Consider the following 20,500-nt stretch of genomic DNA (forward strand, 5'->3'; position numbering starts at 1 on the left):
AGTGTCGGCGATGTATCGTTCTCTGTTCGCCTTCAGCTCTGCGGAACGGAACGCGCTGCGCTTCCCCGCGGGAGAGTCGTTCCTCATCCTCGAGCGCAGCAGCGCGCACTGGTGGCTCGCGACGCGCTGCAGCTCCGGCGAGACGGGATACATCCCGGCCACATACATCGAGAAAATACCGGTCAGACTTTCATTTTATATTTATATATATATATGTGTATATATGTGTGTGTGTGTGTGTGTGTGTGTGTGTGTGTGTGTGTGTGTGTGTGTGTGTGTGTGTGTTTATTAATATGTGTGTTTGGATATATTATATGTGTGTATGTTTTGATGTCAATTAAACTTAGATCATTTGTCAACATGCATGAACAGAATATTATCTATTTAAAAAATAGAATATTTTTCTGCATATTCTGCAGAAATCAGAGCTCGGCTGGTTTACATCGGCGGGTAGAGTCGTTTTACTGCGTCTCACCCTATATATACACACACACACACACACACACACACACACACAGACACACACACACACACACACACAGACACACACAGACACACACACACACACACACACACATGCTGTGACGCATATAGAGGATCAGCAGTGAGACGGACAGTATTGAAGACAACATCTGCAGAATTGAGGAGATTAATCTGTCTCTGATTGAGCTGATGCCATCTGCTCGTGTGTGTGTGTGTGTGTGTGTGTGTGTGTGTGTGTGTGTGTGTGTGTGTGTGTCTTCAGGCTCCAGAGCAGGATGAAGTGCTGCAGTCCATTGATCGAGCCATTGAGGCCATTCACAATGTGGCCATGACCAACGGAGGAAAATACAACCTGGAGCAGAGAGACGTCCTGCAGTGAGTCACACACACACACACACACACACACACACACACACACACACACACACACACGCGCACTGAACACACACTGAACACACACTGAACACACACACACTGAACACGCACTGAACACGCACTGAACACGCACTGAACACACACACACTGAACACGCACTGAACACGCACTGAACACACACTGAACACACACGCACTGAACACGCACTGAACACACACTGAACACACACACACTGAACACACGCACTGAACACACACACTGAACACACACACTGAACACACGCACTGAACACACACACTGAACACACGCACTGAACACACACACTGAACACGCACTGAACACGCACTGAACACACGCACTGAACACACACACTGAACACACACACTGAACACACACACTGAACACGCACTGAACACGCACTGAACACACGCACTGAACACACACACTGAACACACACACTGAACACACGCACTGAACACACACACTGAACACACGCACTGAACACACACACTGAACACGCACTGAACACGCACTGAACACGCACTGAACACGCTGAACACACGCACTGAACATCCGCACTGAACACACGCACTGAACACACGCACTGAACACGCACTGAACACACGCACTGAACACGCACTGAACACGCACTGAACACACACTGAACACACTGAACACGCACTGAACACACGCACTGAACACGCACTGAACACACGCACTGAACACGCACTGAACACACACACTGAACACGCACTGAACACACGCACTGAACACACGCACTGAACACACGCACTGAACACGCACTGAACACGCTGAACACACGCACTGAACATCCGCACTGAAAACACACTGAACACGCACTGAACACGCACTGAACACACACTGAACACGCACTGAACACACGCACTGAACACGCACTGAACACACACTGAACACACTGAACACGCACTGAACACACACTGAACACACACTGAACACGCACTGAACACGCACTGAACACACGCACTGAACACACACTGAACACACGCACTGAACACACGCACTGAACACGCACTGAACACGCACTGAACACGCACTGAACACGCACTGAACACACGCACTGAACACGCACTGAACACACACTGAACACACGCACTGAACACACGCACTGAACACACGCACTGAACACACGCACTGAACACGCACTGAACACACACTGAACACGCACTGAACACACACACTGAACACACGCACTGAACACACACTGAACACACACTGAACACACTGAACACACACTGAACACACACTGAACACGCACTGAACACGCACTGAACACGCACTGAACACACGCACTGAACACGCACTGAACACACGCACTGAACACACGCACTGAACACGCACTGAACACACGCACTGAACACACACACTGAACACACACGCACTGAACACACGCACTGAACACACACTGAACACACGCACTGAACACGCACTGAACACACGCACTGAACACACGCACTGAACACACACTGAACACACGCACTGAACACACACTGAACACACACACTGAACACACACACTGAACACACGCACTGAACACACGCACTAAACACACGCACTGAACACACTGAACACACACACTGAACACACGCACTGAACACGCACTGAACACACACTGAACACACACTGAACACACACACACTGAACACACGCACTGAACACACGCACTGAACACACACGCACTGAACACGCACTGAACACGCACTGAACACACACGCACTGAACACGCACTGAACACACGCACTGAACACACGCACTGAACACACGCACTGAACACGCACTGAACACGCTGAACACGCGCACTGAACACGCACTGAACACACGCACTGAACACACACTGAACACGCACTGAATACGCTGAACACACGCACTGAACATCCGCACTGAACACGCACTGAACACACACTGAACACGCACATAACACACACTGAACACGCACTGAACACACGCACTGAACACACGCACTGAACACACGCACTGAACACACGCACTGAACACGCACTGAACACACACTGAACACACACTGAACACGCACTGAACACGCACTGAACACGCACTGAACACGCACTGAACACGCACTGAACACACGCACTGAACACACGCACTGAACACGCACTGAACACACGCACTGAACACACGCACTGAACACACGCACTGAACACACGCACTGAACACACGCACTGAACACACACACTGAACACACACACTGAACACACGCACTGAACACCCACTGAACACGCACTGAACACACGCACTGAACACACTGAACACACGCACTGAACACACGCACTGAACACACACTGAACACACACACTGAACACACGCACTGAACACGCACTGAACACACACTAAACACACGCACTGAACACACTGAACACACGCACTGAACACACGCACTGAACACACGCACTGAACACACGCACTGAACACACGCACTGAACACACGCACTGAACACACGCACTGAACACACGCACTGAACACACGCACTGAACACACGCACTGAACACACGCACTGAACACGCACTGAACACACACTGAACACACGCACTGAACACACGCACTGAACACACGCACTGAACACACGCACTGAACACACGCACTGAACACACTGAACACACTTACTGAACACACTTACTGAACACACGCACTGAACACACGCACTGAACACACGCACTGAACACACGCACTGAACACACGCACTGAACACGCACTGAACACACGCACTGAACACACGCACTGAACACACGCACTGAACACACGCACTGAACACACGCACTGAACACACGCACTGAACACACGCACTGAACACACGCACTGAACACACGCACTGAACACACGCACTGAACACACGCACTGAACACACGCACTGAACACGCACTGAACACACGTACTGAACACACGCACTGAACACACGCACTGAACACACACTGAACACACACACTGAACAGGTACTGAACACGCACTGAACAGGCACTGAACACGCACTGAACACGCACTGAACACGCACTGAACACGCACTGAACACGCACTGAACAGGTACTGAACACGCACTGAACACGCACTGAACGCACTGAACACGCACTGAACGCACTGAACACGCACTGAACACACTGAACACGCACTGAACACGCACTGAACAGGTACTGAACACGCACTGAACACACTGAACACGCACTGAACACGCACTGAACACACTGAACAGGTACTGAACACGCACTGAACAGGCACTGAACACGCACTAAACAGGCACTGAACACGCACTGAACAGGCACTGAACAGGCACTGAACACGCACTGAACACACTGAACAGGTACTGAACACGCACTGAACACACTGAACAGGTACTGAACACGCACTGAACACACGCACTGAACACACGCACTGAACACACGCACTGAACACACGCACTGAACACACGCACTGAACACACACTGAACACACACTGAACACACGCACTGAACACACGCACTGAACACACGCACTGAACACACGCACTGAACACACGCACTGAACACACGCACTGAACACACGCACTGAACACACGCACTGAACACACTGAACACACGCACTGAACACATACTGAACACACACACTGAACACACGCACTGAACACACTGAACACACGCACTGAACACACTGAACACACGCACTGAACACACGCACTGAACACATACTGAACACACACACTGAACACACGCACTGAACACACTGAACACACACACTGAACAGGTACTAAACACGCACTGAACAGGCACTGAACACGCACTGAACACGCACTGAACACGCACTGAACACGCACTGAACACGCACTGAACACGCACTGAACACATACTGAACAGGTACTGAACACGCACTGAACACACTGAACACGCACTGAACACACTGAACACACGCACTGAACACACGTACTGAACACACACACTGAACACACGCACTGAACACACGCACTGAACACGCACTGAACACACACACTGAACACGTACTGAACACGCACTGAACAGGCACTGAACACGCACTGAACACGCACTGAACACGCACTGAACACGCACTGAACACGCACTGAACACGCACTGAACACGCACTGAACACACTGAACACGCACTGAACTCACTGAACACGCACTGAACGCACTGAACACGCACTGAACATGCACTGAACAGGTACTGAACACGCACTGAACACACTGAACACACTGAACACGCACTGAACACGCACTGAACACACTGAACAGGTACTGAACACGCACTGAACAGGCACTGAACAGGTACTGAACACGCACTAAACAGGCACTGAACACGCACTGAACAGGCACTGAACACGCACTGAACAGGCACTGAACAGGCACTGAACAGGCACTGAACAGGTACTGAACACGCACTAAACAGGCACTGAACAGGCACTGAACACGCACTGAACACACTGAACACACACTGAACACGCACTGAACACGCACTGAACACACTCACTGAACACACTCACTGAACACACTGAACACACACTGAACACGCACTGAACACGCACTGAACACACTCACTGAACACACTCACTGAACACACACACACACTCACTGAACACACTCACTGAACACACTCACTGAACACACTCACTGAACACGCACTGAACACGCACTGAACACGCACTGAACACGCACTGAACACACTCACTGAACACACTCACTGAACACACTCACTGAACACACTCACTGAACACACACACACTCACTGAACACGCACTGAACACACGCACTGAACACACGCACTGAACACACGCACTGAACACACGCACTGAACACACGCACTGAACACACTGAACACACGCACTGAACACACGCACTGAAAACACACTGAACACACGCACTGAACACACGCACTGAACACACGCACTGAACACACTCACTGAACACACTCACTGAACACACTCACTGAACACACTCACTGAACACGCACTGAACACGCACTGAACACGCACTGAACACGCACTGAACACGCACTGAACACACTCACTGAACACGCACTGAACACACTCACTGAACACACTCACTGAACACACTCACTGAACACACACACACTCACTGAACACGCACTGAACACACGCACTGAACACACGCACTGAACACACGCACTGAACACACGCACTGAACACACGCACTGAACACACGCACTGAAAACACACTGAACACACGCACTGAACACACGCACTGAAAACACACTGAACACACGCACTGAACACACGCACTGAACACACGCACTGAACACACGCACTGAACACACTCACTGAACACACTCACTGAACACACTCACTGAACACACTCACTGAACACGCACTGAACACGCACTGAACACGCACTGAACACGCACTGAACACACTCACTGAACACGCACTGAACACACTCACTGAACACACTCACTGAACACACACACACTCACTGAACACGCACTGAACACACGCACTGAACACACACACTGAACACACGCACTGAACACACGCACTGAACACACTCACTGAACACACACACACTCACTGAACACACACACACACGCACTGAACACACTCACTGAACACACTCACTGAACACACACACACACACACACACTGAACACACACACACACACACGCACTGTACACACACACACTGAACACACATGCACTGAACACACACACGCACTGAATACGCACTGAACACACACACGCACTGAACACGCACTGCACACGCACTGAACACGCACTGAACACACATGCACTGAACACACATGCACTGAACACACACACACACACGCACTGAACACACATGCACTGAACACACACACACACGCACTGAACACACACACACTGAACACGCACTGAACACACACGCACTGAACACGCACTGAACACACACACGCACTGAACACGCACTGAACACACACACGCACTGAACACGCACTGAACAAACACACGCACTGAACACGCACTGAACACGCACTGAACACACACACGCACTGAACACACACACGCACTGAACACGCACTGAACACGCACTGAACACGCACTGAACACACACACGCACTGAACACGCACTGAACACACACACGCACTGAACACACACGCACTGAACACACACGCACTGAACACACACGCACTGAACACACACGCACTGAACACACACGCACTGAACACACACGCACTGAACACACACGCACTGAACACACACACACACACTGAACACGCACTGAACACACTGAACACACACGCACTGAACACACTGAACACGCACTGAACACACACACACTGAACACACACACTGAACACGCACTGAACACACACACTGAACACGCACTGAAAACACACACACTGAACACACGCACACTGAACACGCACTGAACACACACACACACTGGACACACACGCACTGAACACGCACTGAACACACACGCACTGAACACACTGAACACACTGAACACAAACACACTGAACACGCACTGAACACACTGAACACACACGCACTGAACACACTGAACACGCACTGAACACACACACACTGAACACACACACACTGAACACACACACTGAACACACACACACTGAACACGCACTGAACACACACACTGAACACGCACTGAAAACACACACACTGAACACACACACACTGAACACACTGAACACACGCACACTGAACACGCACTGAACACACACACACACTGAACACACACACACTGAACACACACACACTGAACACACACACACGCACTGAACACGCACTGAACACACACGCACTGAACACACACACACTGAACACACTGAACACAAACACACTGAACACACACACACACACTGAACACACACGCACTGAACACACACTGAACACACACACACTGAACACACACACACTGAACACACACACACACTCAACACATACACACACACACACTGAACACACACTGAACACACACACACTGAACACGCACTGAACACACACACACTGAACACACACGTTATATTTGATGTATAGTAATTTATAAAATGTTTATATTTGATTATTTATTGATCTTTTATGGGTTGTTATATTGCTTATATATATGATTATATTTTACAGGAAGTTGATCCACCACAGGAAGGAGACGCTGTCTCGCAGAAGCCCAACTCCATCCGGGCACAAGCAGAAAATCCCAGCATCCTCCAGTGACGCATCACTGAGCCGCCAATCACAGCCGCCCAATGGGCTGAGCCGCGCCCACAGCTGCCAGGGCAGCGAGCCGATGGCAGAGCGCACCGCTAGTGTTCCTGCACTGTATCAGGTACAGTGTGTTTGTGTGTGTGTGTGTGTGTGTGTGTGTGTGTGTGTGTGTGTGAGAGTGTGTGTGTGTGTGTGTGTGTGTGTGTGTGTGTGTGTGTGTGAGCCCACAGCTGCCAGGGCAGCGAGCCGATGGCAGAGCGCACCGCTAGTGTTCCTGCACTGTATCAGGTACAGTGTGTGTGTGTGTGTGTGTGTGTGAGAGTGTGTGTGTGTGTGTGTGTGAGTGAGCCCACAGCTGCCAGGGCAGCGAGCCGATGGCAGAGCGCACCGCTAGTGTTCCTGCACTGTATCAGGTACTGTTACCCCTTTTCCACCAAGGCAGAGCTAGAGCTAGATCGGAGCCAGAGCCTAGTTTCAAATCGGTTCTTTGTGTTTCCACACCCAAAGCCGGGCTCAGAGCCAGGAGAAGTGGTTCTTAAGTAGCACCAGAACATTGCTGGGCTAGAACAGGGCTAGAAGTAAGACCCGATTCTGTCAGGCGCTGGGGGCGGGGTCAACAAGACCAACACACACTGAGATCCGCCATTGTTGAAATAGCAGCTAATGGAGCTAATGGAGCTAACAGCTGCGGCTTGGTTGATAATCTCCGTCTATACAAATTACGGCGAACTGCATGAATGCGTTGGATTCGCTGTGTTTGCGTTGTGTTTTGATGCCGATGTAGGATCGTAAAGCCATGAGAATCAATAGTAACGCAACGTTTGCATTGTTGATGGAAGGCTTGTTCGCAGCGGAGACTGATCGCCGTATGATAACCAGTCCAGCGAGAGCATATGACTCCTTATGCTTTTGATTCACTCATGCGATTTTTTTTTTTTATATATCATACGTGGATCGGTCTGCGCAGTGTCGATGCATCTTCGAACAAGCCTGGTGTGTGTGTGTGTGTGTGTGTGTGTTTCGCTGCCCAGGGTTGCCAGGTTTTCACAACAAAACCCGCCCAATTGCTACTCAAAACAAGCCCAATGGCGTTTCAGGGGGGCTTCCCCAGTAAAAATCACATTTGGGGGTAAAATATGTGTTTTTTGGCATGGTTGCCTACTAAATCTCACATTCCCGGGGCTAAATATCACATAATTGGGGTCGCCTCAACCCGCGGACATGAAAAACAGCCCGCGGCAAAACCACAGACTTGGCCTCAGTGCCGCTGCCTCGCTAGCGTTGCTGAGAGAGATGAGCGGATACAGTGGCGTAAGACTGGCTCTGTTGTGGCTGAGAGAGATGAGCGTATTCAGTGGCGTAAGACTGGCTCTGTTGTGGCTCTCAGCATGTGGAAAAGCAAACGGTTCTTAGAAGCTCCTCAGTCGAACCAACTATGAACTGGGACTAGCTCTGGCTCTGAACTAGCTCTAGCACTGCCTTGGTGGAAAAGGGGTGTGAGTGAGTGTGTGTGAGCCGATGTGCTGATGATGTGTTTCTGCCGCAGGTTCCTCCTCATCCTCGCAGAGCGGCGCCCGTGACTCCGCCTCCTCCGGAGAAACACCGGGAGTTACGACGCATCGGTGTGTGTCGGAGAACCGACTCGTGTTTGCTCACGTTACACTGCACACACACTTGACTGACTCTCTCACACACACTCTCACTCTCTCTCTCTCTCTCTCTCTCTCTCTCTACAGACCCGGAAGTGCCAGCGAGAGTTTCCTCCACAAGCCCCGCCCCCAGCTCTGTACCTCCTGCTGGACCCTCTCTGTCTGTCAGCTCCGCCTCTTTAGACTCCGGCTCCTCCCACTCGGGTGTTTCCTCTGATGTCAGTCTTCCCAGCATCAGCAGCACTCCGCCCCCTGTGCCAAAGCGAGGCAAGGCTCCGCCCCCTCCGCCTGAACGATCCCCCCAGGAAGAGCCTTCGAAGAAGAGCCCAGCACCTCAACTGATCAGTGCACAGGCTCCGCCCCTTTCTCCAGACCCTTCTACAAAGAGGCCGGCGCCTCAGCCAATCAGTCCACAGCCTGCTGCCGAACACCAATCGGACGCAGAGTGGCCTCAGGCCCCGCCCTCTGTTTCTCTCAGCCCCCTTGGTAGCCCCACCCGCTCTGCAGCCGTTCCCACGACGATTGGAGCCGAACTGATTGAACTGGTGCGCAAAAACACCAGCCTTAGTTACGAGCTGTCGCGTGTTGCCGTGGGCGTGGTGGTGGGTCACCTGCAGAACGCCCTGCCGGGGGCGGGGCCGGACCTGGAGCGCGTGCTGCTGTCATTGGTGGAGAGTAAGGTCAGTAGCTCCTCATTGGCTGCCTGTGCTGATGGGCGTGTCCTAACGTGTGCTGCTTCTCCTCAGGATCAGGGCGGGGCTCTTCCGCCCGGACAGGTGTGTCACGATGAGCAGCGGCTGCAGGTGATCTTCGGAGATCTGGCCCGTCACCGTGACGACGCTCAGCAGCGCAGCTGGGCGCTGTACGAAGACCACGCCCTCATCGCCTGTTACCTGGAGGAGCTGCTGCAGATACTGGTCAGACTGCTCATGATGGGATGTATCTGAGCCACAGCGGGTCTCTTGTGTGATCATGACTGTGTGTGTTTCCTCCAGACGGATGCGGATCCTGAGGTGTGTAAGAAGATGTGTCGCGTCAACCAGTTCGAGGCGGTTCTGTCGCTGGTGTCGTACTATCAGATGGTGAGTCCCCGCTGATGCATCATGGGAGATCACCCGTTCACACCGAACCATACCTGTAGCAACTACTCTAACACTAACTCTTATCATAACTAAAATAACTCTGCTTATAAATGTGACGATAGCTATGAATAAAAAGATATCTATACCTGTCATGATAACTGTGTTGTGAACTTCAGTTGTTTGTTGAAGAATAGACCAGGAGACTTCGGATCAAGACAGAATGATTCTTTTAATGAGAACTCTCTGTGCTGCAGGTCATCCGAAAACAGTCTGATTTTAACAGTACAAAATAAGGCAATTTATCTACATGTTAGGGGGAGTGGTTATACAGCAGAGGAGGAGACATTCAAACAAAGAAATGCATATGTTGTGTAGGTAAAGGACACACCCTACATAACTGTGTCCCTCGTCCAGATTCAATCAGCATAACAGTGCCATTCAACTGCAGAGATGCTAATCCAATCACTCAGGCAGTATTGCTCTAAACTTGTCATGCTAAATAGTCAGGAAGTGCATAGAGACAAAAGACTTAATGTCTCAACCACTTACACAGCCTGAAATAATCTCCTTAGAATTTCCTCAAGTTTACTTCAAAATGTAAAACACAAATATAGATAATGTTTTCAGTTATATTCTATTACATTTGAACCTAGATATAACAATGTATAAATTTGTAATTCAACATTCCCCCCTTTGGGAGTTCTAGTAACTCCCACATAATACAAATTTAAACCTTCATCAGTCCATTCTGTAGCTTATGTTTGTTAACATCTTCTAGTCATGTAACTTGGAAAAAGTTACAGGCACATATCACTTTCTCTGTGTTGATTGTCTGTAGTGACGAATGACATGCTGCCACAGAAAACAAACATGCCACTAGGGTCCGTGAAGTTCATTACGGGTAATATTCTTTTATGGTCGGACCAGTCATGTTCTCGTGTGAGGCGTGAGTAGGGTTGGGTATCGTTTGGGTTTTTTTCGATTCCGGTGCCAAACCGATACTTTTAAAACGGTTCCGGTGCCTAAACGGTGCCTGAACCGATACTTTTTTTTTTTAAAAAGGCCACAAAACGAGGTGGATGACATTAAATGGCTTTTTATTTATTTATTTTTTATTTAAATTGAACCATTTATTAAAAGTTTAATGTATACTTAAATGTATGAATATAAATAAATACAAAACACAATTTACTTATTTACAAATTATAATTGACTTATTTACAAATTCACAGTAAAACCTAAGCCACCCAACTACAACAAGCCTAATATAACTCTAAATTACAATAATAACAGCAGTCGTCTGTGTTCTTGCTCTGCTACTAACCAGCTTCGAGCTTCAGCTCTTTTTTTGAAATATGATCATATTCTCTGGCTAAATATTTTAGAACGCATCGTCTTAATGTTTCCATGGCGACGCGTCATGTTTCTCACATGATGACACAGCAGCCGCAATAGCGCTGACAGCTCAGCTGTATCGGGTTTATTTCGTTTTTTCTTTTTATTCAAAATATTCACAAACTTCTTAACTGTGTCACGAACTATCTGATGTTCAAATGTGTGAGTGAATGTGTGTTAGTTGATCTATAAAGCGCAATGGGCGGCGCAATGTTAGTTTGCGCCTCAGAATCGGATCTGTCGGATTTACAACACTTGAGTTCATTCTCGTCTCACGAAATACATGAAAGTAAGTGACCAGTGAACTGGAGGAAGAACAGAGTAAACGCTATAGTTACTATATAATGTGCATGCATCTGATGTGAATAAAACATGTAACGTTAGTCAAATTATAACCGTCTGAAAGGATTGTCATAGCCGCTTTCATAGACATCAGGGTGTGTTTTTTGCTAGTAGCCTACTTATGAGCATTTAAATGTCTGAAACCTGAAATAAACATGATGTGGTTGAAAACACTGAATAGTTGTGATGTGACTAGCGCTGAGCGTCTGTCTCTGGCTCAGCCAAAGCGCGAAAGCACGTTTGAATTTTGGCACCGAAATGAGGAACCGAAATCTGCGTTCTGATTCGGTCCGGTACATACCGGTTATATAAGTACCGGTGCCATATTGGAACCGGATTTCGGTACCCAACCCTAGGCGTGAGTCATTTGTTGAATGAAACACTTGATACTGTGGACGCATACGTAGAATGCCATTAAGAGAAACAACAGCAGAATTGCTATCTCTTTAATCCACAGCCAGGGTTTACCAATCAAGTTTCCGAACCATGAAGAATTGTCTTCAGTCATCTGGTGTAATTTTGTTGAAAGATCAAGAATGTCTTGTTGGATTTTGTTCAAATTCTCTGTTGGATCCATTAACCCAGTGCAGCATTCAGGTCCGATAATGGTGCAGGCTCCCCCTTGCGTTGCAAGAATGTAATCCAAGGCCACTCGGTTCTGTAAGATCATTATCTTGTGTGAAGCTAGAGTGGCTGTGATGTTACCCAGGGCCAAAGCTGTATCGTTGGCCAATTTCTGTACAGAATTCGACAGGCTTCTGACTTGATCGAGAGCCTGCATGACACCATACGATGGGATTAAGGCTCCAAGGGTTCTTGACCACCACATTTGAACACAAGTGAGTCCTGGAATGCAGCCATCTTTGTTGGTAGAAGGAGCTGTATTATGTAACTGTGGAGAGCTTGGGGTGGAGTGTGTATTTTCTCTGATAGCTGGCAGAACATACACCAGGGTGCACCTGCCGTTGAATTGGCTAGGTAGGATGCTGTAGACAGCAGTTCCACATAACCAAAAAGTACTAGTTGGTGGAGGAATCATACACAACTGATTTATTGCAAAAAATTTCGGTAGGGATGGGTTCCTGGAGAAACACTCGTTAAAATTTTTTTCCTGTTTCATTTCTGTAGTAATGACGTACACATGGGACTCATCTGTTCCTCTTTCAATCACAAAACTGCAACGTTCACGAGGAATTTCACCCAGTGGAGTCGATGCTGGAGCATAATTTTCTATGCACCAGTGGAACATCATTGGCAGGAGTAGATCTGTCATGATGGGAGTAGCTGAAGTTAGGTTGCAGGATGGTAGTCCAGGAATGCAACACTGAGAAACTGGAGGAATGGTTGCATTGTGACATGTATCTTTGTTGAATAATCCACTGGTATGATGATCGAATAAGATACACGTGTCACATTTGGAGATAGGGTGTGCAACCCAAGGGATTCCGGCTCCTACTGAAGGTGCATGTGGCATGCAAACGTTCTTTCCAGCAAACAAGGCATTTCTTGACATATTCATCAGCTCTAAGAATATGTTGTTTCTGGGGTCTACACTTTGCGCTATGTCCATGATGGTAAGTATTAAGACAATCTTGATCATGTTGCTGGATGACTGAAGTTCCCGTAGATGTGTCTCTGCGTTGTGTATTTTTTATTTTATTTTACTTTTATTTATTTTTTCTGTGTTGGTTGTAGTCTCTGCAGTTGGTCTAGTTGTTTCCTGGAGGTTGGGTTTTCATATGCAGTTCTGTAGGTCAGTACATATGGTTCTCAGGATAACCGTCACGTGGTATCTGCACAGAGTTAAAAAACAAAAAAAACAAAAGAGAAACAACAGCGAAAAATATTTGTTGTAAAGACTGCAAATATTAGGGTTGTATCCTCTGTTCAATCTGATTCTGCTATTGTTGTTCCTTCTTTCCCTATTTCTTAATTCATGCGACACCTAAAGAAACAGTGAGGTAAGGATGGACTAGTGGATGGGGATGCCTACAAGGGAATCTTCGCCGCAGGTTTGGCCCCCGAATGCCTGTTGCATTCAGTTCTTTCCTGGGCTCCTCACTGATTCGTGTCCTATCCTCTCCCTGTTGGTGGGGGAACAACTTTACAGTGTGACACATGAGTCCAGGTTTTCCTTCCCTGACACAACACTGCAGCTGCTGTAATCAACATCACTTGATGTGGTCCATGCCACTTAGGCTCTAACGGCTTGTTTCTGAATGATTTTATCATCACCCACTGACCTGGGATGATTGTGTGTCCACCTTCTAGTGGCTTCTGCCAACACGACTCAACTCTCTCTCTGGCACTCTGTACTGCCTGGGTGAGGTTTTCACAGTAAGTGATCAGGGCATCTGAAGCAATGTGTACATCAGCATTTCTAAGATCAATCACACCAGGCATCTGCATTGGGCGTCCAGTAATAATCTCATGAGGGCTCAGTCCTACAGACCTGTCCTGATGCTTGTGGCCTGTAGGGGCAGTGAAGATTCCACTTAATTTTCAACATTTTAGACACTTCCTTGACTACCTGTCCTGTGAAGTGTGTACCTTGATCTGAGTCAATGGAATCTGGTAATCCCCATCGGGGAATGAAATCAGTGACAAGACATTTAGCAGTATGTGCAGCTGTAGCACGCCCTGTTGGATAAGCTTCTATCCATCTCGAGAACTTGTCTATCACTACCAAAACATCAGTTTTTCCCTTACAACGAGGCAACGATATGTAATCAACTTGCAGGTGACGAAATGGTCCTGGTGGAGCTGGGGTATGTGTTGCTTCTGTAGTTGCTGCTGGCACATCATTATTTTTCTGACATGTAACGCATCTCTTGACTGTTTCGTGGCTACATTTCTGAATTTTGGATTCCACCATTGATTTGAGAACCTGTGATTCATGGTTGCTGGACCACTGTGTCCCAAATTGTGTATTTGTTGAGCCAAATATGGCAGCAGTGATTCTGGGGCGACGTACTTTCCCCCTCTTGTCCAGCAACCAAATGAATCAACGGTGGCTCCTTTGTCTAACCATGTCCATGCTTCATATAGAGGAACGTCTTTGTACAAATCAATGATTGATTCAGGAGGCAAAATTGTCTTCTGTGCTGCACTACCTGAACACACTTGTACGGTTGTATAGGAACAAGCTTGTTTAGCAGCTACATCAGCAAGACTATTACCTTTAGCTTCCATAGTATTAGTTGTGAGATGTGCTTTCACTTTGATCACCTCTAATTTCTTTGGAAGTTTCATGGCAAACATTAGATCTTTTACTAATCCAGCATGCTTTATGGGGGATCCAGCAGAAGTTAGAAACTGTCTACTTTGCCAAATAACACCAAAATCATGTATTACCCCAAAAGCATACCTGGAATCAGTGTAGATTGTTGCAACCGATCCTGACGCTAGTGTGCATGCTCTAGTTAAGGCTACTAGTTCTGCAGCTTGAGCTGAAAAATGATCTGGAAGACGACCTGAAGCCACCACTTCAGTGGTGGAAGTAACTGCATAACCTGCTCGTCTGTTACCTTCAATTATTTGAGCTGAACCATCAACAAACAACTCCAATTCTGCATTCTCAATGGGAGTTTCTGCTATTTCACTCGTAGCTGCGTATGTAAGCGTAACACAATCATGAGTCATTTCATCCTCTAACAAAACTTCAGTCATTGCTGACATCATACATGAGGATGGGTTTGTGATTGGTGCACGCTGTAGAACAATGTTCGGGGCTGTGAGGGTCGTTAACCAATTTCCCCAACGAGAGGAAGTGACACAAGTGACTTTTGCTTGATTCATTAGTGCGGACACTTCGTGCGGGCATCTTACATTTATCGTCTGTCCTAACACCATTCCTGATGAAGCCTGAAGGGCTAGATGAACTGCCTGCACTGCTCTAAGACAAGGGCCCATCCCTTGAGCGACTATGTCAAGTTTACCAGAATAGTAATGAATTGGGCGTAAACTGCCCCCATGATCTTGCATTAGACATGCAGTCATGAAGCCTAAGTGTTCATGTACATAAAGCACAAAGGGCCTATCAGATTGAGCAATTCCTAAGGCTGGTGCTTGACATAGTGCTCTCTTCAAATCATTGAAAGCTTTGAGCTGAATTTCTTCCATACATACAGTATCAGAATCTTTAACTTGGCCTTTCAACAAGTCATAGAGAGGCTGTGCAATTGAGGCATATTCTTCAATCCAAGGTCTACAGTAACCTGCTGTTCCTAAAAATGATCGGAGAGTTTTAATTGTATTAGGCGGAGGTATAGCTTTGACAGAAGCTGCTCGATCTTGTGTAATAGATCTATTTCCTGCACCAATTGTCTGACCCAGAAATGTGACTTGGTTTTTAGCAATTTGAGCTTTGTGAAAGCTGCATTTGTGTCCTTTTTCCTGCAAATAGTCCAACAATGCTTTCAATTCAGTTTGATGTACCTCGTGATCTGTAGAGGCAATCAAAATATCATCAACATATTGAATCATTGTGGACTGTTTGACTGGACATTTTGGGTCGCACAAATCACGTCTGACAGCCTGATGGTATATTGTTGGGGAATTTTGAAATCCCTGTGGCAACCGTGTCCACTTGTACTGCTCATAGTCAACTGTGAAAGCTAACCACGCCTGGCTGTCAGAGTGCAAGGGTACAGAAAAGAATCCATTAGACATATCGATTACTGAAAAAACTTTACAATCTAATGGTAAACCATTACAAATTGTAGATGGATCTGCTACTAGAGGGGTGATTTTTATCAATATGTTTATTGGCTACTCTGTAATCTATGGTGAGTCTCCATGTCCCATTGGATTTCTTGATGGGCCATGTGGGTGAGTTACAGGGACTGTTGGTTTTAACTAGCACTCCTTGCTCCAGCAATTTTTCTACAATAGGTTTGATTCCCTGTATAGCTTCCTTATTGATTGGATATTGTTTGGTTACAGGAGGTGGAGTTCCTGTCAATTTGACTGGTTCCACACCTGTCAAAAACCCACAATCATCCTTGTCTTTAGCCCAAATTGGATGATTCTGTAAGAAAGTATACTCAGGAGGGGCTTCATTATTGGTAGAAACTTGTGCTGAGGAGACCTTTATGCTAGTAGATTCTGAGGACATGTCTAAAGTTAGATGTACTTGTCTGAGTAGATCCATGCCTAGAATTGCACCTGTGTTTAATGGAGCACAAAGCAATTTTGTAGTCAGAGTCTTTGGGCCTAACTGTACCTCTATGGACGGAGTTTCATACAAAACGGAATCTTCACCAATTACACCAGTTAAACAAAGTTTAGTTTTCTTGTACGGAATGTTTAAATCTTCAGCCAATTTTGTAGGAATTACGGTAATTTCTGCACCTGTATCAAGCAAAAAATCAATCTCGTTCTCTTGTATGCTACCTTTCACAAAAATTCTTTGGTCATTGTGATGGATTACCGGGGAAAGGTAGCTACTCACAGCCCCAACAATTAGTTTTTTTCCTGGTCTTGTTGTGCTCTTAGAAGAGCCTGAACGAGCTGTCCTAAAGTTTCAGTGGACACTTGCGGAACTACATCAGGGTTGTAAGCCGGCTGAGAAGGAGCAGAATTATGCATTCTATTTCTTTTATTATCATGCCACTTCTTCCTACATTCTTTCTCCCAATGCCCTAATTTTCCACAGTAGTGGCATGTACTTTCGTTTTTTGTCCCTCTATTGTCTTGTTTCGTTGGGTTAAACGTAGCTGCTGCTGTTCTCACTTGGGTTTTAACATCAGCATCCCTTTCCCATGTAGCTAACCTGTGTAGGTTACTTCTGAGAGTTTCGTTAGCCCATGTAACATGTAGGAATGGCAAGGCTGATCTGTACTCCGCTATAAGACCATCTGCCCAAATACGGATTAGAGCTCCTCTATCATCTAGTACTTGTTCAGAATCCTCCACTATTCCACTGTAAGTTGCAGCTGCCTGACAAAATCTTTCAGTGTATTCACTTATAGTCTCTCCTTTCTTTTGTACACATCTAGTAATTTTCGACCAATCTATTTTGGGTCCTAAGAGATTTTTTAGGATTTTCACAACACCTTCTCTCAAATCACCCTTACTGGCATGTTGCAGTTCGGAAGTAACAGCAGACTCTAAACTGTTGAATTCAGATTCAGTTAGAATTTGTGACATCAGCTGTGTAACTTCCGGCAACGACATGTCGTAAAGACGCATTTTACTGATCAATGCCCTTCTAAATTCAGAAAAATCTGTGCGTGCTGAGGGTAAACTCTGGGATAGTCTCTCGATATCTTTGGGTCCTAGCGCTTTGGTAACAGCTTGTATTTGGACAACAGAAGAGTTGGGAGGAACACTTTCAGTTCCCTCAATTCCCTGAGACCTTCTCCTTGCCCCACACACCTTCACTGAATCTACTGGCTTATCAGTTACTGATTGGATGTTTACATCTGTTTCAAAGAAAGCTTTTAAGTCAGGATAAATGTTATCCGGCTGACTAAATTCTCTCTCATCAGTTTTTTCTGCATCTTTGTTGCGGTGTAATTTCTTAGTCAAAGAAGATATTCTAGCCCGGAGCTCATTGTTCTGTTTCTCCAGCTCTGAGTTGCGTTTAGACTGTTCTGTAGCTATTGCTAAAACAAATTCTCTGTGACAACAAATAATGCCTTTCACATTGTTCTTGCGAATACATGCTCCTAAAACTTTTTTACTTTGTTACAGTTACCGCCCATTACAGTTACCGCCCATTACAGTTACAGTTACCGCCCATTACAGTTACAGTTACCGCTCATTACAGTTACAGTTACCGCTCATTACAGTTACAGTTACCGCCCATTGTTACCGCCCATTACAGTTACAGTTACCGCCCATTACAGTTACAGTTACCGCCCATTACAGTTACAGTTACCGCCCATTACAGTTACAGTTACCGCTCATTACAGTTACAGTTACCGCTCATTACAGTTACAGTTACCGCTCATTACAGTTACAGTTACCGCTCATTACAGTTACAGTTACCGCTCATTACAGTTACAGTTACCGCCCATTACAGTTACAGTTACCGCTCATTACAGTTACAGTTACCGCTCATTACAGTTACAGTTACCGCCCATTACAGTTAGTTACCGCTCATTACAGTTACAGTTACCGCTCATTACAGTTACAGTTACCGCCCATTACAGTTACAGTTACCGCTCATTACAGTTACAGTTACCGCTCATTACAGTTACAGTTACCGCCCATTACAGTTACAGTTACCGCTCATTAGAGTTACAGTTACCGCCCATTACAGTTACAGTTACCGCTCATTACAGTTACAGTTACCGCTCATTACAGTTACAGTTACCGCTCATTACAGTTACAGTTACCGCTCATTACAGTTACAGTTACCGCCCATTACAGTTACAGTTACCGCTCATTACAGTTACAGTTACCGCCCATTACAGTTACAGTTACCGCTCATTACAGTTACAGTTACCGCCCATTACAGTTACAGTTACCGCTCATTACAGTTACAGTTACCGCTCATTACAGTTACAGTTACCGCTCATTACAGTTACAGTTACCGCTCATTACAGTTACAGTTACCGCTCATTACAGTTACAGTTACCGCTCATTACAGTTACAGTTACCGCCCATTACAGTTACAGTTACCGCTCATTACAGTTACAGTTACCGCTCATTACAGTTACAGTTACCGCTCATTACAGTTACAGTTACCGCCCATTACAGTTACAGTTACCGCTCATTACAGTTACAGTTACCGCTCATTACAGTTACAGTTACCGCTCATTACAGTTACAGTTACCGCTCATTACAGTTATAGTTATTGTTACAGTTACCGCCCATTACAGTTGTAGTTACCGCCCGTTGTAGTTGTAGTTGTGGTTGTGGTTGTGGTTGTGGTTGTCAGTGTTGTGAGGTCACTGATGCGCTAACTCTGCAGGAACACCGCGTGTCGCTGCGGCTGCTGCTGCTGAAGGTGTTTGGGGCCATGTGTGGTCTGGAT

General features: G+C 46.8%; 1 protein-coding gene across 1 annotated transcript in view; it reads left to right on the forward strand.

Moving 5' to 3' along the window:
- Positions 1-10: 10 nt before the first annotated feature.
- The window catches only part of nckipsd (NCK interacting protein with SH3 domain), a gene marked incomplete at its 5' end in the record, with an annotated part of 23,217 nt that continues 2,727 nt past the window's right edge, over positions 11-20,500 (forward strand). The window contains 8 exons of the mRNA XM_079808428.1: positions 11-181; positions 746-858; positions 7,968-8,169; positions 9,595-9,670; positions 9,785-10,377; positions 10,444-10,614; positions 10,693-10,779; positions 20,438-20,500. The exon at positions 20,438-20,500 is cut by the window's right edge and continues 76 nt beyond it. Coding sequence (XP_079664554.1) covers positions 11-181; positions 746-858; positions 7,968-8,169; positions 9,595-9,670; positions 9,785-10,377; positions 10,444-10,614; positions 10,693-10,779; positions 20,438-20,500 — 1,476 coding nt within the window. The remainder of the gene's footprint in view (positions 182-745; positions 859-7,967; positions 8,170-9,594; positions 9,671-9,784; positions 10,378-10,443; positions 10,615-10,692; positions 10,780-20,437) is intronic.

The sequence above is a fragment of the Gobio gobio genome, assembly GCF_949357685.1.
Source record: "Gobio gobio genome assembly, chromosome: 24".
Lineage (NCBI taxonomy): Eukaryota > Metazoa > Chordata > Actinopteri > Cypriniformes > Gobionidae > Gobio > Gobio gobio.